The 24,632-nt window shown below is 36.4% G+C and overlaps 1 protein-coding gene across 1 annotated transcript in view; it reads left to right on the top strand.

Moving 5' to 3' along the window:
* The first annotated feature begins 1,355 nt into the window (after nt 1-1,355).
* The window catches only part of PCLO (piccolo presynaptic cytomatrix protein), a 289,574-nt gene continuing 266,297 nt past the window's right edge, over nt 1,356-24,632 (top strand). Inside the window, exons 1-2 of the mRNA XM_054726345.1 lie at nt 1,356-1,716; nt 7,617-9,234. Of these exons, the coding sequence (XP_054582320.1) occupies nt 1,457-1,716; nt 7,617-9,234 (1,878 nt within the window). The 5' untranslated portion in view covers nt 1,356-1,456. The remainder of the gene's footprint in view (nt 1,717-7,616; nt 9,235-24,632) is intronic.

Genomic DNA, 24,632 nt, shown 5'->3' on the forward strand with positions numbered 1-24,632 from the left:
ATGATTATTGCAAAACCTTGGAAACATACTTTCTGAGCAACTCGTTTATTAGTTTTATTTATTTTGTTCATTCCCAGTTGTTAGCTTTTTATTTTTTTGAACCCCAACAATTGGGACCTTAAGACTATTGTGTTAGGAAAGGCAGGTAGGTAGTAAATTTGGGGCTGTAGATCCAGTGCTGAATTAAGTCATTCCTTTCTAAGAAGTGTAGTAGCAAGATAGAGCGTATGTTGGGGATGAGTGGGGAGTGGGTCCAAAAGAGTGGTTAGTTACATCTCTGCTGCTAACCAGCTGTGTGACTCTATGGTATACAAATGAATTGACCTTTTTGGGTTCTTCTACCCACATATTTTACAAAAAAAAAATAAAAAATGAACTCATGTTTTCCAAATTCCACACTATAACATTTTAATATTCTACAATCTATATCTTACTAGAGTATCCTACCTCCAATTTCCCACAATCCTTTACTTTGGTGTAGTCCCTTTAGGGTACAACACAGTTATATGCATTAAAAAACCTTACCTGCTTACTGCTGCTGTATCTAAGGTTTTAATCTAATTGTTCTGGGAAAGATCTAAATGCAAAAGGGCCAGTTTTAGCTCCTTTGGGAAAATTTAACCCAGAGATACCATGTTTTTCCTGTGGATCTCCAGTTACCTGAATCCATTCCTAGGATCTTTTAAAAACCCTCCTGGGGAAAACACACACACACACACACACACACACACACACACCACAAACCAAAAACAAACAAAAAAAACCCAACACCTTCCCCTCCCCCCGCCCCCCCCCCCCCCCCCCCCCACACACACACACACACATACAAAGTTGAAACTACAAATCCCATGAATGAAGGCTGGGAATAGACAATTCCCCTCCGGTTCCCTTGCGCCCCCCTTGAATGCATTCTGCCGACAGTCAGGTTGAGGCATCCTGCAATGTGCCTGAGAGAAGCCGCGGCAGTCTCGTCCTGGCTTTCAATGGGCGCTCTCGCTGGGCTCCTTTAAATGGGTGCTGAGAGTGAGGAAAGATGCTGAGCGACGCAGACGGGATGGGCGTGGGCCTGGACATCACCTGTTCCGCGGCGGGCATGCGCACCGCGAGGGGGCGGGGCGCGGTGGGCGGGGCCGGCGGCGCGGGGCCGGCGCGGCTCACATCTGCTTCTCCCCGGCTCGGGTCGGCGAGGCGGCGGCGGCGGCGGGGAGTTGTCTTCTGCAAAGGTTGCCTGGCGTCGTCCAACATGGAGGAGGCACCGGCCGCGGGCGTCACCTGCGAGCGGGACTAATCCCCGCCTGTCGTTCCGGGTAGCGGCGCCGGGTCCCGAGCCCAGGACTCCGCTGCTGCCTGCCCAGCCGGCTGCGGACCCCGGCTCCGGTGGCTCCTCGGGCCGCCGGCTTCCTGAGGGGGGGACGGCGCCGGGAGGGAGCGCGGCGGCTCCGAGTCCCCCCGAGCCATGGGCAACGAGGCGAGCTTGGAAGGGGAAGGGCTCCCCGAAGGGCTGGCGGCGGCGGCGGCGGCGGCGGCGGCGGCCGGAGGAGGGGCTGGCGGGGCGGGGAGCCCCTCGCACACCGCGATCCCGGCCGGCATGGAGGCGGATCTGAGCCAGCTGAGCGAAGAGGAGAGGAGACAGATCGCCGCTGTCATGTCAAGGGCGCAGGGGCTGCCCAAGGGAAGCGTCCCCGCGGCCGCTGCGGAGCCGCCTCCCCTGCACAGGCACGCACAGCATGCTGTAGATGTCCGGGCATATATGTACAGCTTCCCTTGCACATATGTGTCAGCACGGCAGTACATATATGTCGCTCCCGTTCGTTTTACTCTCCCGAATGGGGTGGCGTTGAAGAAACCAGAAGCCTTCTTTCTGACGGGCAGAGTAAAAAAGGATGCATTTGTAGACTTTCTGGTGGGATAGTCAAGGGTGGCGTTCTTGGGACTGTGATTTTAGGTTGTGATTTTTGGCCTCTTGGAACCTTTTCCCGCTAGGCTGGCGAGGAGAGACGCCCTGCCGTGCTTTCACTAATCGGAAAGTCTTCCATTAATACAAAACAGATGTGTTGGGAAAGGGCTAGATATGGGTAGTTACCTGTCTGTGTTTAGCCCTCCTCAGTCATTTGGGGGTCTTTTTCTTTATAAAGGTCTACATTGTTTCTGTAACAATACCATTAATTCCCTGGAGGTGTTGTGTTTTGTCCTTCCTTCCCATCCACCCCCCCCCCCCCCCCAGAGGAGAACAGGAGCTGCTTAGGTAGAAGGTGGAAAATGAATGCATCCTTTATATTCCGTGTGGGGCCCTAAAATATGTTGTGGCATTAAACAGATGGGTTGGTCACAGCAGAGCAGGTGCTGTACATGTATTTCTGAATTGGCATATGCTATTTTTTAAACCACTTGCTCTTTTATATACAAAAAGTGCCTTACAGTTTATGGAAGAACATGTACATTTGTGGTATCTTAAAATTAGTTCCCAGTACCTACTTTTAAAGACAAAGCAGATAAATGACAACTTGCACAGGCAATCAAGTGCTAGTCTGTAATGGTAACGTGCTCATTTTCTTCTCTAGCTCTCCATTTTCCTTCATCCTAATAAATTAGTTGTTTTCTAATTAGTGTCCTGAGAGGGTATAATCATTGAGCCAACTCTGCCTTTTTTATTGTAAACAAATCCTTTAACTTTCCCCCCTCCCTTAGAGAATAGTTCTCTATTGGTGGTCCTGAAACCATTCCTGCTTTATGATAACTGAAGGGAAAACTATAATTTTTTTCATTTGAAGTATTAGAAATATTACAGATCTGAATATATAGGTGTAGATTATTATACTATACTTCATAAAATAAAAATATTTTAACTTAAGCACCATCATATAAGTATATGCAAATGATTGTGTCAAAATAATTACAATGTTAAATTTAATATAGGAGAACTGTAAAATGAATTATGGATACATAAAATGTTTTATGACAATATTTTTCATATAAAATCCTAAAGGCCTAAAATCTATCAGGCAAAAACCCTATTTTCTTGAAATGAAACCACAATTGCTAGTTAAGTTAGCTCCTTATAGTGACTATGTTTTTCTGTGTTTTTAAACTGCTAATATATTGGGCTATTTCTTTGGTAAAAAGCCCTTTTTATCCATTATTCTAAGTAGTACAGTTATGTATTGTTTTTCTCTACGGATGAAAATTTGACTTAGAAAATATTTTGAATGCTCATATACTAGATTACCATAAGATAATAATGAGACACAATATTTCTGTTCACCTAGAAATATATGCCTGTTCAACAGTTTTTCCTAAGAGGCATAAGCAACAGGTTTAGCATGCTCCTTACAAATACCAAGAAAAGTGGGAGCTTTGATTTCTAAATTCCTAACTTTTCTTCTTTCAGAGGATGTCTGAAAAATATTTCAGCCTTTGTTTTATGCACTATTTGTGTCAGCATACTTTTAAACTCTCTATTAATAATTTTATGGTAGAACTTTTATTAGTAGGTAACTTATGGCTTCTTATTGGTTAAAGCTTCATCTAATTATATAAACAATATATTTCTAATTTTTGCAACTTGCTTATATTTTACTGAAAATTTTCTATAAGAGGCACATAATTTTTAGAAAATTATTATCCCCATAGGTGATAACAAAAAAAACAAAAAAAAAAACTTGGCTTATTTAAATATTTAGAAACACATTAATTTAAGTACATATAGAAAGTATATGCAAATTATTTGAAGTTTTAAGAGATTAAGTGCTGTGAATTAGACACAGTTGGGTCTGATTTTTTAAAATCTTTTAAAGAAATATGGGTTGAGAGGCAGGGACCTAGGTTCTTATTTTGTTAATTTTAACTGACTCATGATAAATTATAAATGCTTCTCAGTCATATGTGCCTCAGTTTCCTTGCTTCTAAATAAGGCAGGTGATACTTGTCTTACCTGTCTTGTAAAGTCATTCATTGTGAGGATCAATTAAAAATTTAGAAGGACGTTTTTGTTTGAATTTTAATATGAAAAAACTTATAAATAAATAAAAGTAGTAATATTAATATCAGTAGTGAATAGCCCTGGCAGTGATGGCTACAGACAAGTTGTATGTTGAGTTATTCATTATTATGAATTAGTTTGATATGTCTATATTTTACATATGGGACAGTCAGTGCAATATAGTGGAAATCCCCCAGGAATCAGGACACCATATTTCTGTGACTAGTTTTATAACGTTGGATTAATTTCTTAGCCTCTTTAAGCCCTAGTATCCTCTACAGTATAAAATTGAATTCCTGTAGTTGCTTGTATTTCTAATGTAAAATTTTATGTGACTCAGCACATGAAGTTAAGTGTCATTGCCTATTGTGCTAGATTTAACAAAATATTTCAGCATTCCATCTGCTTTTACAATCTACTCTTAAATACATGTGTACCTCATTTGTAGATGAACCAGTTTCCTCCTGCTAACCTATAAAAGAAAATTCTACCCTGAGGATGACAGTAGTAAAATAGTGATATTGTATAAAGCATGGGTAATTATAAGATAGAAGTTACAGGTTACAAATATAATGTTCCTGGATTTTTGATTTGTTGTAGACCCAGGGAAATGCCATTTTATTACTTCTTCTACACATTCTTTATACAGCTACAGATATGTCATATGAAAAGGACTTACTAAAAACCACTTTTGATTAGTAGAATATTTTATAAGAATTCTGAGTTTCTCAGTTATTTTCTTTAGCATTCCTTTGAGCCTCCCCTACTGTCTAGACACTTCCTCACCTATTTGTCTTCCTAGAGAAGCAGGCCAAATCCAGGATCTAAAAAGAATATGGCATGTTTCCAATTATATCTCAGAAGGCCTGTGGAAGAATTTGAAGTGGAAAGAATTCAAGAAACATTAATTTAGAACAATACAAAACTTGCCATGTTCATCATTCGCTCACTCATTGTTATTCACTCATCAATCATTAATGCTCATTTACTAGTTAACAGGTTTGGTTCTAGTGGTGCAAGGATGAGTGAAACACATTGTCTAGGAGTTCATAGTCAAGTGAACAAGACACGGATTGCATTGTAGTCATTTTTCTTTTTAACAGAATAACTGTTCTACTAAACAAAAATTCACCAAAAGACCACAATTTGCTAAGACAACTTTATATTTTTGTTTGGTATTGAGCCTACATTTTCTCTTTTTATATTTCATTTTTCCATCATCATTTATCCCCTCAAAGCCCTCTTCAATGACTATTTCTCACTCCAAGATTTCCATGTTTTGTGTTTATTTACATAATTATAGCAACTAAGACTAAGTTTAAATTGTAAGGCAACCTTTATAGCTGTATAGGTATTTTTTTTTTTCACAAGGGAGCTTACAATATTTAATACAACTTACATTTGTAGGAAGTCCATGAAATTATAATTTCTGATCCAAGCTGCTGTCTTTAAATTGTTTACTGTTATACATATTTGGTATTCATGAACTTTATTTTTTATTTGTTCAGTTGGATTTTGTGAAATAATATCACAAAAATGTTGTTAAGTGTAATAGTATTTCCAATAGAAGACAATTTAATTAAATTAAGAATAGATTTTTTTAGTACTCTGTTTAAATATACATTTCTAGGACTCTGAACAAGGGAACCAATTCAATAAAATGTCTAAATAATTACGTATAAGATAGTCACTTGTATAACAGAATCCCAAAGCATATGTCCTACAAGGGAGTGATCCATTTTATTAATTGAATGTGAAACAGTTCTAGAATAATATAAAGAGCTAAACAGTGGAACTCTTCAAAAATAATATATTACAGGTTTACTATGGCTTTTTCTTTCATATGAAAAAGAACACATAGGAAGGCCTATAAAGAAACATTCAAAATCATTTTCCCCAAATGAAAATATGTGGCTATACATTTAAAAACATATCTTAAAATTGTTGGAGTTAATATGGGTAATTGATTTTACTCCCTTGTTTAAGTAAAAGCTTCAGAGATATGGCAATACCTGAAGTTTTGTAACATTTTTCCTGGAGGAAATTGCCAGAACTACAAATTTTATGTATTTATCTTCTATAAGAAAAATCACTTTGTGCATACATTGCCATTTATAGATTATTTTCTTTCTGACCCTTTCCTAATTAGAAATAATATTTCAGTGTTTCTTCTACCATACTTTACATTATTAACTTACAAATGATCTGAAATTTAAAATTTAGTCTGTCCAGGAGCAGGTATATTTTGACAAATTAAAATCTGTAGAACTTTATTGTGATCATTTCACATTTTAAGTGCTACTGAATCACTGTTTTTCCTTCATTTTTTTCTATTAATTAAAAAGAGATAAATCTTTTCCAAAATGAAAAAGCTACATATATTAAACAGAATACTTGAAATTTGATTTATTTCTATAACTCTAATGCAGCATGTTTTTAGTTTCAAATTTATAAATAAAGAATGACTTACTCAAAAAATTAATGTACTTGATTTTTGGCTAAAGGTGTATATAAGAAACAATTATTTTAATTCTTTAACATAGTAATTTAAATTTGATCTTCTTACCAAAACTATTTTAAGTTATCCATCTATATTTGTATATGATTTAAAAGATATCCTTCAAATTAATTACTTCTTACAGTTTAAACTCAATGCTAATAAATATTATTAATAATTGAAGAATAGCAATAGTATATGTTGTAGAAAACATTACTCAAGAATATCATATATTTTCTTCATCTAAGGAAAGTGGCAGTACTTTTCACAAGTGGGGTCACAGCTAGCTTGTTGCGTTTGGCACCGCAGGCTGTATCTCAAGATGTTTTAAGCTTCTATTGTCCCCTTGCAAACAGATCTCAGATTGAGAATTAACTATTAGAAAAAAATAATTAAATGATGTAACATTCTTCCACAAGACAGATGGAACTGTTTCCTAAAAGTTGCTAATTAATTAGAATTTTTCATTCTATAAAGTTTAATATTTGATGGATATTACCTTTTTAGACAGAATAGGGTAAATTGACTAGATGATCAATTTTATCAGAGTCCTTGTTAAGTGTAATGTTCTGTACTAGAAACTCCCCTGATATCACATTGTGGGCAAACAACAACAAAAAACAGTTGCAGCGAACTCCCACATTTTAAAATGAATATTTTTACTTATTAGTGCTGCTAGTATTTTGGAGACTAACATACTTTGGCCATTTCTTGTGATGGAAAAGGACACATCCTATGAACGTGCATGTACTGGAATATAATGCTGCTGAGTTAATATATTTATTTAGGTTTTAAGTATGGCCAGATTCTATTAAGTGCAAATGTAAATTATTTTTATTATGAATACTTTCTGACTAGATACCTTAATTTTTCATCACTCATAGTAGTAAGTATTGTTTTCTTCCCCCTTTTCTTGGCCTTCCTGTTAAAAAAATCTAACTTTCTTTATAAAGAAAGTAATAAAGGCATTAGATGTTTTAGATCACTTACAGGATGCTATAAAGGTGGATTCTAGTTATATTTATACTGTTATAATTTTGAGGATTTAAGAAAGTTATACCTTTTTGATATTGCTTTCAGTTGTGATAATTTTAATCATTTTCATTTTTTTGTTTGTTTTATTTTGTTTCACTCTTCTAGGAAACAAGAATTGGATAGTAGTCACCTTCCAAAGCCGCCGGGAAAACCGCCGGACCCTGGGCATCCAGCTCAGCCTGGTCTCAGTAAAAGTAGAACTACAGACACTTTGAGGTCAGAACAGAAATTGCCTGGAAGGAGTCCTTCCACTATTAGTTTGAAAGAATCAAAGTCCAGAACTGATTTTAAGGAAGAGCACAAGTCTGGTATGATGCCTGGCTTCCTCTCAGAGGTTAACCCTTTAAGTGCTGTCTCCTCTGTTGTAAATAAATTCAATCCTTTTGATTTGATATCAGACTCAGATGCATCCCAGGAAGAAACTGCCAAGAAACAAAAAACAGCTCAGAAGGAACAAGGAAAACCTGACGGAATCACAAAACCTCCATCACAACAACAGTCACCCAAGTCAATTCCTAAGCAGCAAGGACCTGTGAGGGCCCCGCATCAGCAGGATGGCTCTCCCAAATCAGTATCTTCTCAGCAACCAGAACAAATGAAATCACAACCTCCAGGGACCGGAAAGCCAATTCAGGGACCTACCCAGGCTCCTCAGACAGATCAGACAAAATTGCCACTCCAAAGAGATGCAACTAGGCCTCAGACTAAACAGTCAGACACAGTGAAGGGAGAATCCCTCAAACCCTTGCTGCAAAGCTCGTCCAAACCACCGACTCAGCAAACAAGTCCTGGAAAACCTCCAGCCCAGCAGCCTGGACCTGAAAAATTTTCCACGCCACAGCCTGGACCTGCAAAACCCTCAGCTCAGCAACCAGGGCCAGGGAAGACCCTAGCCCAACAGCCAGGGACAGCAAAGCCCTCAGCTCAGCAGCTGTCAGAAAAACCCCCAGCCCAGCCACCAGGGACAACAAAGACTGCAGCTCAGCAGCCTGGGCCAAAGTCTCCAGCTCAGCCTCCAGGACCAGCAAAGCCCCCTGCCCAGCAGACGGGGCCACCAAAATCCCCAGCTCACCAACCTGGGCCACAGTCTCCAGCTCAGCCATCTGGGCCTACAAAGACGCCTGCGCAGCAGGTTGGGCCAGTGAAGTCTCTGGCTCAGCAGCCTGGGCCAGGAAAGACTCCTGCTCAACAGCCTGGTCCAGCGAAACCCTCAACTCAACAGCCTGGTCCAGCGAAACCCCCAGCTCAACAGCCTGGTCCAGCGAAACCCCCAGCTCAACAGCCTGGTCCAGCAAAACCCTCAGCTCAACAGCCTGGCCCAGCAAAACCTTCAGCTCAACAGCCTGGTCCAGCGAAACCCCCACCTCAACAGCCTGGTTCAGCGAAACCCCCAGCTCAACAGCCTGGCCCAGCAAAACCTTCAGCTCAACAGCCTGGGCCAACAAAGCCCCCACCTCAGCAGCCTGGCTCAGCAAAGCCCTCAGCTCAGCAATCTACCAAACCTGTAAGCCAAACAGGAGCTGGGAAACCTCTGCAGCCACAGACTTCTCCATCTGCAGCCCAGATTCCAGTACAAGGCCTCCCTAAAACCATCTGTCCTCTTTGCAATACTACTGAACTTCTGTTGCATGTTCCAGAAAAGGCCAATTTTAACACATGCACTGGATGTAAAACCACTGTGTGTAGCCTCTGTGGTTTCAATCCCAATCCTGATATAACTGAGGTGAGTGCATTTATTCAGTGTGTCCATGCTCTGAAACCGTATTACCATCTTCCACAAAGGATGTTTCACTTACCGCTGGTATGATAGGATGGCATTGTTTTCCTCTGGTTCTTTCCTTCTTTCCCTCCTTGCTTCCTCTTTATCTTTTCTGCCAATTGCAAGTTAGAGTTTTTAAAAACCTTTTCTTCAATAATAAGCCTAAAATATTGCTGTAATTTCTGATACATTTGGCATATAAAGCAAATATGAATTGATTGAAAGATGCTGCACTCTGTAAGAACCACAATATTTATTACTTAGTATGTAGTGATATTACTTTAGTCTTAAATTCATGCTCCTGCCTACCAACATTATGATACTCTTACTTGGGATCATATTTGTGCTGGGAAAACAAGTTTTCCAATTCTAATAGAATTTTAATGTAAAGTTCAATACATTTTTTTCAAACCACACATCCCTTTTCCTTGACAGAGATTTGGATAGCCCCTGTGAGGGCATGCTTCCCTCATTAGTTGAGAGTCATTAATAACAGCATAAGTCAGTTCATAAAATGAAGAAGTCATTAGAGAAGGTTCGACATTGATGGGTGTCCTCTCAGAAGGACCATAGTTTATATTTCAAGTCTTTGGGCAAGCCCTGTTGACATATCAAATTATAAAGGAACTGGTAGTGCCACAAATGAATTCAAATTGTTTATTCTGAATGAGGATAGAAAAGTAATTTTCAGCAAGTCAAGGTAAAAACTTGGCAGCATTGGTGGGGGAGGGACAAAAAGCACCAAATAGCCGAAAAACTCAGAAATTCTCTGGAGTTAAGAAGTAATACAATGAAGATAAGATAATATCATAAAATAAAGTGAGAATAAAGATGCTTAGCATCTAAAAGAATATATTTTTAAAGAAATCTGGTAGCCCGGGTAGGCATAGAAATGGTTTAGTCTGTTAGGAGGACAGCTGTTGGTGGGCTGTGTGCATTATGTCTGGAACAGCCCAGGAAAAAAACAAAAACGACAGCAGGCAATGAAGGATTATGTGATTTAAATACCCCTGAGAGGGGAGACTTGTGTACCTTTTTTATAAAGGAAATCCATTTTATGACAACAGGAATGAGGATTGATAGCTATTATGTTAGTTTGGATACTTATGGTGATGAAAGATGAAAATGATGTGCATTTAAAATGTGACAAACTCTTGTTATTTTCTAACGTGTCTTTTAATCAAAAGTCATGTTGAGTACCTTAACTTTTTAAATAAGTCATTCTTTAATGATAAAGTTTCAATAAGAACATGCTGCTTTTAAGTTATGGAGGAAATCAGATTATAAGTAATTTGTTTATGTATTTATGTATTTTAAATGTTGATAAAGGTATATTTCTACCCATAATATATGATCTTGATAGGAATGTCCAGTAATAATGACTTCAAACAATAGATTATTACTTTGTAAAATATTTTCTATGTTTTATGGCAATTTATAAGGCATAAATATGCAGTTGAAAACTCAAGCCACATACACGGTGGGGCACAAGTAGGTTTACAGTTGTAAGTATGCAAAACACAGAGTTTATTCTTGTATTATTATTTATTAATTATTGTATTATCTTCCTTATGAAAACCATAAATCCACTTTTGTCCCATCCTGTGTATTATTTGAGTACATACCATATGGAAGACATTTTACTCTATATTTTGTGGGATATAAAAATAACTAAAACATAATGCTGATCTTAACATGATCAAAATGTACTAGGTTAGATAATACATGCACAAGGAAATTTACTAGGTGGTCAAATGACGATGGCTGTCTTAAGGGTAGGAAGTGTCATTTTCAATGGGCGAGATTAATGAAAGCTCAGTGGAGAAAGTGGCATTTGAGCTAGGTATATAAGGCTGGATACTGTTTCTATAGATGAAGAACAGGAAAGGCTAATGATTTCATCCAAGACCTAGAGCCAAACTATTACAGGCAATATTTACAGAATCAGGGATAAATCTAGGTTGACTGAAGTGGTGGCAAAGAAGAAACAGGCACTGAGATTGGAGAGAAGTTGAAGTCAGATTTTGGTCTTCCACTTTTAGCAGGTAGTGATGGGCATTCTGCTTTATGAAACTTAACTTGATTAATTGTAGTCATACCTTCAATCCTTCATTCATTTTAGAAATTCATATCAAATACCTAGTTTTGAGGCACACAAATAAGTGACAGGACAAAATCAAGTATTCATTAGATATAGAGTCATCCTTTAACCAGAAAGTAGGGGAAATTAAAGTTGTATATAAATACACACACACACACACACACACACACACATATGTGATTTAAATACCCCTGAGAGGGGAGACTTGTGTACCTTTTTTATAAAGGAAATCCATATATTTCTTTAAAAATATATTATTTTAGATGCTAAGCATCTTTATTCTCACTTTATTTTATGATATATGTGTGTGTGTATGTGTGTGTGTGTGTGTGTGTATACATATATATATATATGTGTGTGAAAAGTAACTTTGTATAGGGCTTTATAGTTCACATAGTTCTTTCCTATTTGTTTTATCAAAATTCAATTTCCAAATAATTCTATGGGCATATATTTTGCTTTCTCTATTATACTAATGAGAAAACTGGTGTCCTAGTGGTTACTATGGTTAGTTTACTTTCAGGATCACCCTGATAGTAAATAGCTAAGCAGAACCCAAGCCAAATCTTCTGATTCCAAGTCATGGTGGGAAGAGAGATAAGGTGCTATGAGGTCTAAGGAGGAAACTGTCACGGTCAGCTGGGGGTATCACCACTGTTTTAGTGAAAACAAATATTTGAGCTGGGACTGTGAAGATTAATAAGAATTTAGACACACATGAAAGGTATTGGGAAAGTGGGGGCTGGTAGAGGGCCTCACTTGTAATGAAGGACACATCCCCATATTGATGAGATGAGCTTGCGTGAGTCTTTTACACTTTGTGTGACAGTGACATCATTTGAAAAATAATAACATGTTCTTTGTCAAACACAGTGGGTTGTTAGGAGGATTAACTGGACGTTTGTATGAGGAAGTGTTTTGTAATATATGAAGTGCTTTTCAAGTTGTAACATCATTCGACATGGATAGTCTACCTTAAATAGATTTGACTTTTGAAGTTACTCTCAATTTGTTTTCTACATAGATACAGCATTATAAATTGCTGGCTTCTGAGGTTGCAATCAAAAGCCATTTGATCCATAGTGTTAATAGTAACATTTCATTTTAACTTTAATTTTTCCCCTCTAAGGAAAAATGCAATCCAAGTTCTAATTCTGAACTCTAGGAATGCATCTTCCCTAATCCTGTTCACCAAATGGCCAGTTCCTCAAACTACTGAATTATCAGGAGGTCAGAGTTGGGAAGTTTAAGCTCTGGATAGAGACTGAGAGCCTCTGCTTTAAGAGAGATAAGATAGATGAAATTTTAGGAAAGATCTCCACTTCTAAATGGTTAAATATATGATGAGAGAGTTAACTTCTCTGCATCTTCCAAGGAGGACCATACACTCTGGGTCTAATCATCCTGAAATATTCAGGTTGAGTGGACAGATTTTCCATGCAAGACAGGAAAAGAGGCTGAACCTTCTGTAGCATTTTATGTATATGAATTTATTGTTTTCAAGTTAGATGTTTATATGCAATAACTCAATATTATTACTTTTGTAGACTACGGGTAAAATAGAATATTGGTCTCTTGTATTACTCCTTGAAAAGACTAGGAGAATTTCTCTGATATTTCTTGTTACTAACATATCAGAATTATGACTACATTTGCTTATGAAGATCCTGGCTCTTAAATGACTGCCAGGTCTCCGGGGGAAGCACTGGAAAGATACCAACACTCAGAGAAGAGCTTTAGGGAAGGGAACTTGTACTTCCTAACTAAATTGGCCAGTTTTCCCCCACCCCTGCCACACACACACACACTCACACACACACACACACTCTCTCTCTCTCTCTCTCTCTCTCTCTCTCTCTCTCTCTCTCTCTCTCTCTCTCAGCCACCTAAATTTCTGTGTGAAGAGGATAGTGTTTAAATTAACTATCCTCTCTGGTACTGTCAAGATGCATACTTCCATGCTTTTCCACGTAAACCTTAAGAATAGACCAGTTCCAATACTAGACTTTTGATGCCAAGAGGAGTATATAGCTATATCTCTTCTTGCCAGTCCATTAATGGAATAGATCTCAACAATGCAGGCTCTCTCTTTGGGATTGCTTTCTGATACAAAAACAGTATTTGCTTTCTAATTAGTAACAAAAGCATTGCATTGTTGTTTTTGTTATTTTTTATCTATTTGTCTCTTTTGATGTATAGCATGGGGCACAATAGATTTAGGGATAGATTTAAAGACTTGTCCCTAATGTATGATAATTCTCCTAGCTCTTATGAAATTTTGTAATATATGAAATGATTTGTCATTTTTCTGAATGTTGATAATGAACCAACTTTTAGTGATGGAAGTTTTCTTTTGTCATAATATTTTTGATTATTGCCCATATGTTAATAATTATTTTGGCTGAATCCAGATACTTTATTAAACAAAAATGTGACCATATCTGAACAGCCAGAAAAACCCAAAAAGCATTCACACCTAAACTTGCATATAAACTCTCTCCATATATTAAAAAAAAAAAAAAAACAAGAAAAAAATCACCAAAAAAAAAAAAAAAATGACTGAAATTCTTCAGATTGGTCAAATGGTTTAACTTGCCACCTCTTAGGTGGATAGGCCTACTACTTCTTCCATTTATAGTAAGAGAAACTGGGGGGAGAGAGGGCAGATCTATTAGGAATTGCTAGTGAGAAAAGACTAGAGCTATGTGAAATGTCAGGAGGCTGAAACCTATGGAGAAAGAAAACCAGTAAGACATTTTTGATGGTGGAGTAGCTTAAAGAATTTTTAGAAAAGTGGAGAGTCTTTGTTTAGTTGCTTGCTATTTTAGCAGTAAGGTCAAAAGATTGAAAGTATAGTAGTTCCTGAAAATGGGAAAGATCACCAATAACATAAGATGACATGTTAAAGATTCTTAGAAGATAGAAAGAAGATAGGAAGGAGGGGACAAAAAAACACACCAAGGAAACCATTGTACAAGTGGGTTCCTAAGAGAAACCTCAGTGAAATTCTAAGCTTGATGTCAACATATATAGAAAGCAGTAGTGGGTTGTGGATAGTGATCACACAATAAGTTGAAGAACTGCAGTAGGAAAAATATATGACAAGTGGACTCTTTCCTAATCTCCAGTGGGAAGACATGGAGTAGGGAGAAGCCTTATTGTTTTCCCTTCAGGCTGACACCAGAGAATTATCCAAATGAAGGGATGAGCTGCTTGAGGAAGGACTCTCGTGCGAAAAATAGGGCCTTCAACAGAAGCTTAGAAGAAGTAATGCTCTTCTCCCACAACAGCGTGATATAAAGGAAAAAACAAGACACTACTCAACCAAGAGTCGAATGTACTACATCTTTTAGCATCTGAGTAAAGCTGTCCTTACTTGGACTCCAACCCTCCACCATTCTGTTTCCTCTCATTCAAAGGAGAGGACTAATGAGAAAGCAGACCTGTCCATAAATACAGAAAAAAAAATGCTGTTGATTCCCTCTACTAAATAATGGAGGTATTCACTATAAATGAATGGTTTGAAGAGACTAAGGATATTTTAGCAATAATATCACATGAAAGACATAGATGAACTAGTGAAACAAAAGGGAAATAAAACCATCTTACCTCATAGAAAATAGTTCATTTAGGAAACATAAAGAACTTACAAAAATGTATTATTCCTGAAAAATATTTAAGCGGATAGCTCATCAATAACTGCCAGATTCAAATTTCAGTGGGCTGATAGAGGGTACAAATGGGCCCAGGCCCATTTGATGGTCTGGAAAGAAAGACCCAGAATTTCCCCAGATAATAGAGCTAAAAGACAATAAAAAATTAAAGTACTTATTAAGCATCCACTATATTTCAGGCACTCCTCTAGACTCTAGGGATATAGGCATGAAAAAAATAGGTAGAAAAATCTAGCCTCATGAAACTTATTTTTTAATAAGAGTAACAAATAAATAAAACATATAGTGTGACAGATGATAATAGGTGTTATGGAGAAAAATGAATTAGAAGGTTATGACACAGACCAAGGGAGGGGTGGGATGGGGTGGTAGGGTACCCTCCCTGTCATTGGTAGATTAGAGTATGGGAGTTGATGGATGACTTGGAAATCTGGAATTTTTAGTGGTAACTATAAAGGTCTGTCTCATTTGTGTGTATAATCTTAACTGAAGCTGGAGATTTGAGGGGGGTTAGTGGTTGGTAAGGAAGGAAAGGGTAAGAATGTACTCAGGAATATATAGAATTCTGAGATTCCCATCTTTACTCCTTCCTTTATTTATATATATATATATATATATATATATAATTTATTATATATTGGTTTCCAGTGTACAGCGTAGTGGTTAGACAATCATGTACTTTACATAGTGTTCCCCTTGATATTTCCAACACCCTTACTGGTACCACACATATTTATCACCATATTATTGACTATATTTCCTTTGCTTTACTTCCCTCTTACTCCTTCCTTTGTTGATGTAGAGGCCGGGATGGGACTTATCCCTAGTATGGAGAGCTCTTTCTAGACTGCTGCCCATGGAGTTGTAGACATTTTTGGGAGGTTGTTATCTATATATCTGGGGCTCCTTTAGGACTCTGAGAGTTTTGGAACTCTAAGAGACATTGAAAATCATGGCGATTATATCTAGAGCTCTAATAGGAGTTCCAGAATTAAGACCACAGAGGCAAGCTCACGAACATTTTTCTGAGCTAAAGAAAGATTGAAGCCTTCAGATTGTACAGCTCCACTGATGGCCAAGAAAGATTGATAAAATTACTGATAGATAGGTTTTGGTAAAATATCAGATTCCCAAGATAAGGAGAAAACTTGAAAGACTTCATAGAAAAAAGCAAATATTGTCTACAAAAATATGAGAAATCAGGTAGCTATCATACTAATTATCCAAACACAAAACAGCAGATGGGAGGCACTTTCTTTACATTTCTAGAGATGGTGATAAAATAAATCCTGTGTCTAGGCATGATATTAAGAGACTGTGAAGGCAGCTTAAGAATTTTTTTCATGTGAAAGAATGCCTAACAGTCATCACCATTTTATCTGCGTATTTAAGTAACAGTCTATCTCTACAGAATATATACATGTGTAAATGTGTATGTATGTGTGTAAGTGTGTGTGTGTGTGTGTGTGTGTGTGTGTGTGTGTGTGTGTGTGTGAGATACAGTGATATCACAGTCACTGTAGGAGTTTCTCTATTAAAGTGGATAATAATAAAAAATGGGATGGAATAGCTGACTACACCTCAGAAATGAAGAAAACTAGAATGGTATTAAATCAGTGTTTTCCAAAATCTGATTGCATAACAGTGGTGGAATGTGAGATGCTATTAGGTGGTACACAAATCAAACTAAAAGAGTTATGCATTATTTTATTGTGTATTAAAACATATAATACAATAAGTCCTTATTTAACACCACTGTTAGGTTCTTGGAACTGTGCTGAAATAGCCTATAATGAAATCAATTTTACCATAAGTTAATTGCTATAAACAAGGGTTAAGTTTCTTTGGCATCTCATCAACATTACAACAAAAAGATATTGAATGAAACAACTGTTACTTGAGGGCCTACTGGATATTGCTTAAGGCAATCCTAAAATAGGTGATAATATAAGGTTGTCTATTTAAACATGTGGCTTTGTAGTAAGGTGAAAATCCATAATATTTTAGATTTGAATCAAAGGTTATTATTTGATGTTATAATGGCAACCATAAGAAAAGCTCAAGGCAAAAATTAACACTGATTGATTTTGGAGAGTAAGGCTTTTACTATTAATATCATAACTTTTTGTGCTATTTTTTTAACCTTGTAAATGTGTGTTAAAATTAACACTTTAGTAATTTAAAAAATTCTCATTCATCAGATGATTGATTAAACGATTATATAATGTTAAAGGATGGATAAAGGATGTAGATTCTTGATTTTTATATCTTCAGCCTTGGCTTTCTAATTAGTGAAATGTTTAGAAATTTTGGTTCTAAAGAACAGTGATGATTTGAAATGCCTTATGCCTGTGATGCAAGTTTGGTCATTTTTTAAATGTATTCTTTACTTATCGCAACCCTGTGTACTTTTAACTATCACTGTTTTTATATGAATCCAACAAAGAGAAAGTCCCTTAATTTAAATATAAGGTTTTTAGAAGATAAAGGATATTTTTATTTTTTGCTATTTTCTGGTGATCCATATGTTATCATTTATAGTATTTAAAATAATACCCTGGCTATAGCAAAATTAATTTATCTTAATTTAGTTTTGAAAATGAATTTAAAGGAATAGAAATACTTGATTAATCTTTTTAAAATCAGTATTACTTAAATATGTTTACCAGCACTATATTTGTTTAGCTCTCATTTTCGATGCGGTCCAATTTGCAGCATTTCCCTCGTGACTCGGATGTTCCCTATATAAAATGACTATATATTCCTCATGCTTTACTCGTAGGTTTAATCATTACAACCAAAGCCTTTTTTCACATTCAGCTTTTAAATAACTAGATGTTTTAAATAACTAGGTGTCTTTCTGCATAGTCAGCATTTATATCTGTTAAGCTTGTTGTTGTGTATTACTGCAACTGGTGTGATGATCTGTATAGCTTAGTAAGAACAGGTGTTCTGCTGTGAAAGCAGATACCCACACTTAACAAAATCATTTCTTGGATCAGTAAACTTAATACAATGATGGGTTAACTTTCTTATTGTGTACATCCCTTGTGAAAACACACATATGTAACACACTCTCCTATTCCATATCTTAATTAGCTTATATAAAAACAGGCTCATGCTTACAAATATGTCAAAGGTATTACATTAAAGACAAAGATGTGAATAATTTATGCAAAGTTTATAAACATTTCCTTAAAGTAATGCCTATATCACATGCATTTATAAGGCATCAAAGGTCTGAGTTGTAGTTGTAGTAGCTCTGCTGCTCACATATGTACACTCCTGCTGATATTTCTGCTGTTACCAAACACCAAGGGTTTGCTGGTAGTGGTGTTCTATTAATGAGATGTGGTGGTTGCAAAGTAGTTTTATTTACCTGCAGCAAGTAAAGGAGACAGGAGATTTACACCCAACACTCTGCCTCCTCCAAAGGAGGCTTAGTTGTTCCTTGCTTATGTATACTATTTGGTTAATTACATGTTGATTTATTTTATTTTCCTCTTCTTCTTTTTGGCAATTGGCTGTACTTATAGGTTGGGTTCCTGTTAAGCTTAGCCTGTTTACAGCCACACCTGCAAAATACTGTGCTACATTTAACATTTAGCAAGAATAGCATTTAGTGAGATCCTTGTCCTTTCTAACACTTTGAATTTACTTAAAAATAATTCTAGGACCTTTGATAAGGAAGCAACAACTTCACTACAAATAGTGTTTCTTGACTTTTTCTTACTTCTGTAAGAAAGATTAGTCTTTAGTTGCAGGAAGAAGAGATCTTGAACACTATTCGTTCATTTCAGACTGCACACTGGCGATGTATATGTACTTTGTCATTTAATGCTCTTTTAATGAGGTGGTATCCACATTTTAAAGATAAGAAAAGAGGCTAAGAAAATCAGAATTCATACTCTAAAGCAATATGAAAGCTACCATGTTTCTTTATTAGTTAATCATCGGGTAGCCCTTTGCAAAAGTGGAAAAAATACGGGATTTTAGAATAGACAGTGTGGATATGAAGCCCTAGCTCAGCCCTTCCTTGATTTGTGATTTGGTCAGGTCATATTTCTTCTGAGTGTTTAGCGTCCTTATTTATGATATGAGACTATTCATAAAGTAAAAATCACATTTGGCAATACCAAACTAGTAAATATTTATTTTATTATTATTAATGTCTATAAAAATTCTAATAGGTACTAGTAGGGATATTGCCATCCCTGTTACCTGCATTTGTACATGAGAAAACTGAGGTTAAGAATTTAAGTGACTTGCAAGGCCACAGAATTACTTCACCATGGATCCCACTCAAGAAACTGGATCTGCTGACCTAAATTTGAGCATCTTTAAAAATATGTGTATTTTTATTGATTTCAGGGAGGAAGGGAGAGGGAGAGAGTGATAGAAGCATCAATGATGAGAAAGAATTATTGCTCTGCTGCCTCCTGCATGCCCCACACTGGGGATTGAGTCCGCAACCTGGGCATATGCCCTGACCTGGTATCGAACCATGACCTTCTGAGTCATAGGTCGATGCTCAACCACTGAGCCATGCCAGCTGGGCAATTTTAGTATATTTTCTTATAGGAGACTACATTGTCCTTAAATAGACCATTTCCTACATTTCTAGGTTATAGAAAGTGTGTGTGTAAATTTACATATTTTTAAAGTTAAAAAAAATTAACCTCCTTGGCAGGAGTTTATTTTTGGAATTAAGTGCAAAAATAACCAATGCCCAAGAGCATTTATTTGTAGACCTTACTATTCATTCTTGCTCATACCAGAGTGTTATATTGCTGAGTTCTCTTTTGTACTTTAGCAAAACTATGCTCCTACTCTGAGCCAGCTACTATGTCAGATTTTGGGGAAAAAAACACACAAATGATAGAGTTAATAACTTTGCTCACTGTCAAGAATAAAATTCAATGTCTAGAAGAGTCAATAATTTAGCAAGTGAAGATGGAATCTTGTTTGTAAAATAGAATATAATGAAGTTCTTATAGTTGAGATCTGGTCTCAATGGAATATAATAATAAACTGCCTTTACTAAGTCAACTCTTAGAACAGATTTCCACTTAGGTAAAACAATTAAAAAAGTGAAAGGCAGGTTTCATTATATGAACATGTGATTAGAAATTCTGTAAGAGTATTTGTTGGGAAATTTTTTGATGTGGAGATTATTGTGTTTTTTAACTTTACTGAGGAAGGATTAAAAATGTTTAAGAAGGAAATAAATGATAATAAAAAATATGAATAGGATTCTTAAAAATAATGTAAAGTTGATTAGGTATAATTTTAAAATTAGACTTTCCTTAAATATATTCTTGAAAATGTACATACATATAACTATATAAAAAATGAATAAACTGCCCTGGCCTGTGTGGCTTAGATTGGTTGGGTGTCCTCTCATGCACTGAAAGGTTGCTGGTTGAATTCCTGGTCCAGAGTGTATCTGGATCCCCAGTAGGGGTGTGCAGGAAGTAAAGATCCATATTTTACTCTCACATTGATGTTTTTCTCTCTGTCCCTCTCCTTTCCTCTAAAATTTTAAAAACATAAAGGACATATTTTTAAAAATAGCTAAACTACAAGTTACAAGGGGCTTCTATTCATAGGAAGTTAAAACAGGCTGAAATCACTTATAAAACGTTGTCATTTTACACAAGCTTTAATATGCTTTTAGCATTTTATATATATTTTTTCTTCCATTATAAAAGTAATATGTGTTTATTTTAGAAAAATAGAGAAGAAAAAGGAAGAAACAAAAATATTATCTGTGGCCCCAACATGTAGTAACAACCACCAGTTATGTTTTATTCTGTCCATAATCTTTTAATTAAAGTAAAACATATACTTTATATAACATAAAGTATATATATATATGTATGTATGTATACACACACACACACATACATATACACACATATACACAAAACAACTCCGTGAATTTTCACAAACTGAACCCATATTACCAGCATCCAGAATTAAAACATAGAACATAATCCACATTCGAGAAATCTTTCACCTTACTGCTTCCAATTACTACCCACCGCCCAGGGGTAACCACCATCTGATTTCTAACCATAAATTAGTTTTGTGTTTTATTTTAGATCTTCACTCAAAGATATATATATATTTCCCCCCCCCCATTGTTTTATAGAGAGTGTGGAAGGGAGAGGGAGAGAAAGAGAGAGAAAAACATCAATATGAAAGAGACATATTGATTTGTTTGCCTCCCACAGGCCCCTCTTCCCCCCAAACAAGGCTGGGGATCTAACTTACAACCCAGGTATATATGTCCTTGACCTGGAATCAAACTCACAACTCTTTGGTGTGCGGGCAGACCCTCTCACCGTTGAGTATCATCAACCAGTCTGTTTTGTCTGTTTTTGAACTTTATATAAACTATACATATTTATAAAAAATACTAGAGGCCTGATGCACGAATTTGTGCATGGGTGGGGTCCGGCTGGCACCCCCCATGGGGGCTGATTGGGCCAGGCCAGTGCAGGGGGAGGTGATGTGGGAGATTGGCCCACCGGTCCCACCCCCAGTCAGGGAGGGGGGACCGATTGGGGGCCGGCTCTGACGGGGGGGGCGGGGCCATGGGAGGTTGGCCGGCTGGCCCTGCCCCTGATCTGGCCAGGGCCGGCCAGGGGTAGGGGCCGCCCCTCCCCCCATCAGGCTGGTTGGCCAGCCGCAATGCGCGTCATACCAACTGGTCGTTCTGGTAGTTCCGGTCATTCTGGCGTTCTGGTCACTTGGCTTTTATATATATAGATAGCTTGATCATTGTTATTTCAAATTATAGCGTAAACATTTCTATTTTGTTAAGCACTTTGTAAACATACTTTGAATAGCTGCATAATCCTGTACCCAGGAGGTACTGTAGTTTACTTAACCATTCCTTTCTTGCTGCAAATGAACACATTGTGCACCAGTAGTTTTATTGCTAGCTTTACCCAGTGTCCAGGTAAGTTTCTATTGAACGAATCCCAAAAATGTCTTACAAAGTATCATACTTTAAAGAGATATTAGCTTGTAAGAACATGTAATAAATAACTTCAAAATGCAATGGGTATTTAATTTTAAGGCGTGCCTTTAACATTTATGTAAAACACTGTGTAATATGAAAACACGAGAATGCTCGTGATCCACCCACAATGTGTTCATATTCTATGGACAAAAATTTTCCTGCTAGCTAGCCAAATCTGAAATCTATAGAGCAAGCCATCAAGGAAGGGCTGACTAGAACTCTCAGGCAGGAGCCGAAACTATAGTTCACAGGTGGAATTTCTTTTTCTTTTTTTTTTTTCTTTTGGCCTTTTTATTGAATTTTATTGGGGTGACACTGGTTAACAAAATTATACAGGTTTCAAGTGTACAATTCCATAACGTGTCATCTGTACACTGTGTGTTTACCACCCTGCAGATGTATTTCTTAAAAAGTATTTCTTTCCTTTCCAAGTCAACATACAAGTGATTGTCTTAATTCCAGTGAGCATCTAATTTAAAAAAAAAAACCATGTAGCTTTCAGCATACTTAATGAGTTCACAAAGTTTATGAGACCTTTAATTCTTTTCACTAATATAATTTATTTTTTCATTTTAAATGAAATAATAGCCCAGTTCAATAACCTACTCAAATAATTGTACAAACACTGCTTAATTAGAAATACATATTACAAGCTACAAAATGTGTGTGTAAATTAGTTGAGGTATAAAAGTTTGTATTTGCCAAATGAGAGGCTGTTCAGAAGTGTTAATGTAAGTTCACTTACTGATTTGGGATCTTCTTCTCTTTATGTAACTGTAATAGAATATGAATATATTTTTATGTTTGTGCACTGCAGTTGTTTTGTAAATTGTGCTTTGATGAAAGTGTCATGTCAGTTTTCTTGTTTTCGACTGCAGTGATGAACATTAAAATATGCTGTTATCATTTGATCCTATATTGTGAGGATTTATGAATGTTATTGCTAGCATTTGGTGAACATTATTATGCTTTATGAAGGAAAAAGGGCCCATTTAATTTACATTTCACAAGGTTTGTTAATGGTTGCTGAATTATGCAGCAGACATTGTAATCCACACTATTTCTGGATGGACTGTTTTAAATAAAATTGTTTCACCAAATTGCTGGTGTATATCGTCACAGTTCTGAGGAATGCTAGTGTCTAGTTTTTAACCAAAATACATTGTTCATTAATATGCATAGCTAAAGATGTCACCTACAGTGAGCCATCTGTACCCCAAATGCTTCTATGACGGAGTGCATGTGGTTTGGGAAATCCTGAATAACAGAAAGCATAAACTGTTATCAAATGTTAGCTTGGTTTCCTCTTTATAATATTATATATTATATATTATCTAATGTGTATTATATAATTATATTTTATGCGGCATTCAAAATAATACAATATAATTATAATATACATAGTTACATTTATAACTATACAACTAATATAAATAACACATTCAATAAATATTTGGACATAATTTGATGAGAAATAGAAAAAAGTTTAGAATAATTTATCATTAAATAATATCTAAAATTTTCTTGGTATCCAATGTAGAGAAGTAGTCACTCCTTTTAAGAGTCTAAGTGAGGACAGGAGAGGAGAGGAAATAATTGGAAAGAAAGATTTAAAACACTATTTGAGTCCAGATGTTGTGGTTCAAACTGTTGTTTAATAGTTGAGAAGAGACAGACCTTAATTGATGATGGAATATTAAGTGATAAAGGAGGAAATTCAAAGTGGACTATAAAAAGGTACCATTTAGATATATGGGTGAGGAATACAAATTGGACTGTGAATTATAACTCAGAGAGAATGATAGTACTGCTTTAATGGAGTAAATGGTATATTTTGATATCATGGTTTGCAGAAAAGCTTAGTTGTGATGTATCAAGACAAAGAAACCCAACAAGTTTTATTGTAAAGGACAAGATGAAAGCATGATTGAAGAAAACTTATTCAATGGCTAATGTGAACGGTATGAACACCAGCAAATAAAGATTCCACGTGCTTGTTCTTTTGATATTCCACTATTCCAAGTATTACGCTATCCTGTTGAGCAGAGATTTCATTATAAATTTTATGTAAATTTTGTGTTTAAAGTGTCCAGTTTGGAGCATATTGAAGGTATATTTAATGTTAGTCATTAAACTTTCTGGACATTTTTTTTTTGAGAGGCTTCCATTCCGTTTTGAAGCTAAGCCGATTAGTAATAGATCTGAATAGGAATATGCTTTAATTCTGGAACCCCACATTTGCTAATTCACCTCATTGCTTAGGTGTCTTGAGTTAACTCTCTTGAATGATTACTGAAGACATGCTCTTAAAATTCAGAATATAATTTTTAAATAATCAATATTTTTGATGTTTTTTAAAAAGTGTAACCATTTTAAAATTCTATATGTGAAGCTCACAATTAAAAGTAAACATCAATCAGAACATCAAACCTCAGGGAAGGTAGGGGACGGTGGGGGTAAGCAGGAGAGATCAACCAAAGGACTTATATGCATGCTTATAAGCCTAATTAATGGACACAGACAACAGGGGGGTGGGGGCATGAATGTGGGGTGGGGG

Source organism: Eptesicus fuscus, chromosome 14, assembly GCF_027574615.1.
Source record: "Eptesicus fuscus isolate TK198812 chromosome 14, DD_ASM_mEF_20220401, whole genome shotgun sequence".
Lineage (NCBI taxonomy): Eukaryota > Metazoa > Chordata > Mammalia > Chiroptera > Vespertilionidae > Eptesicus > Eptesicus fuscus.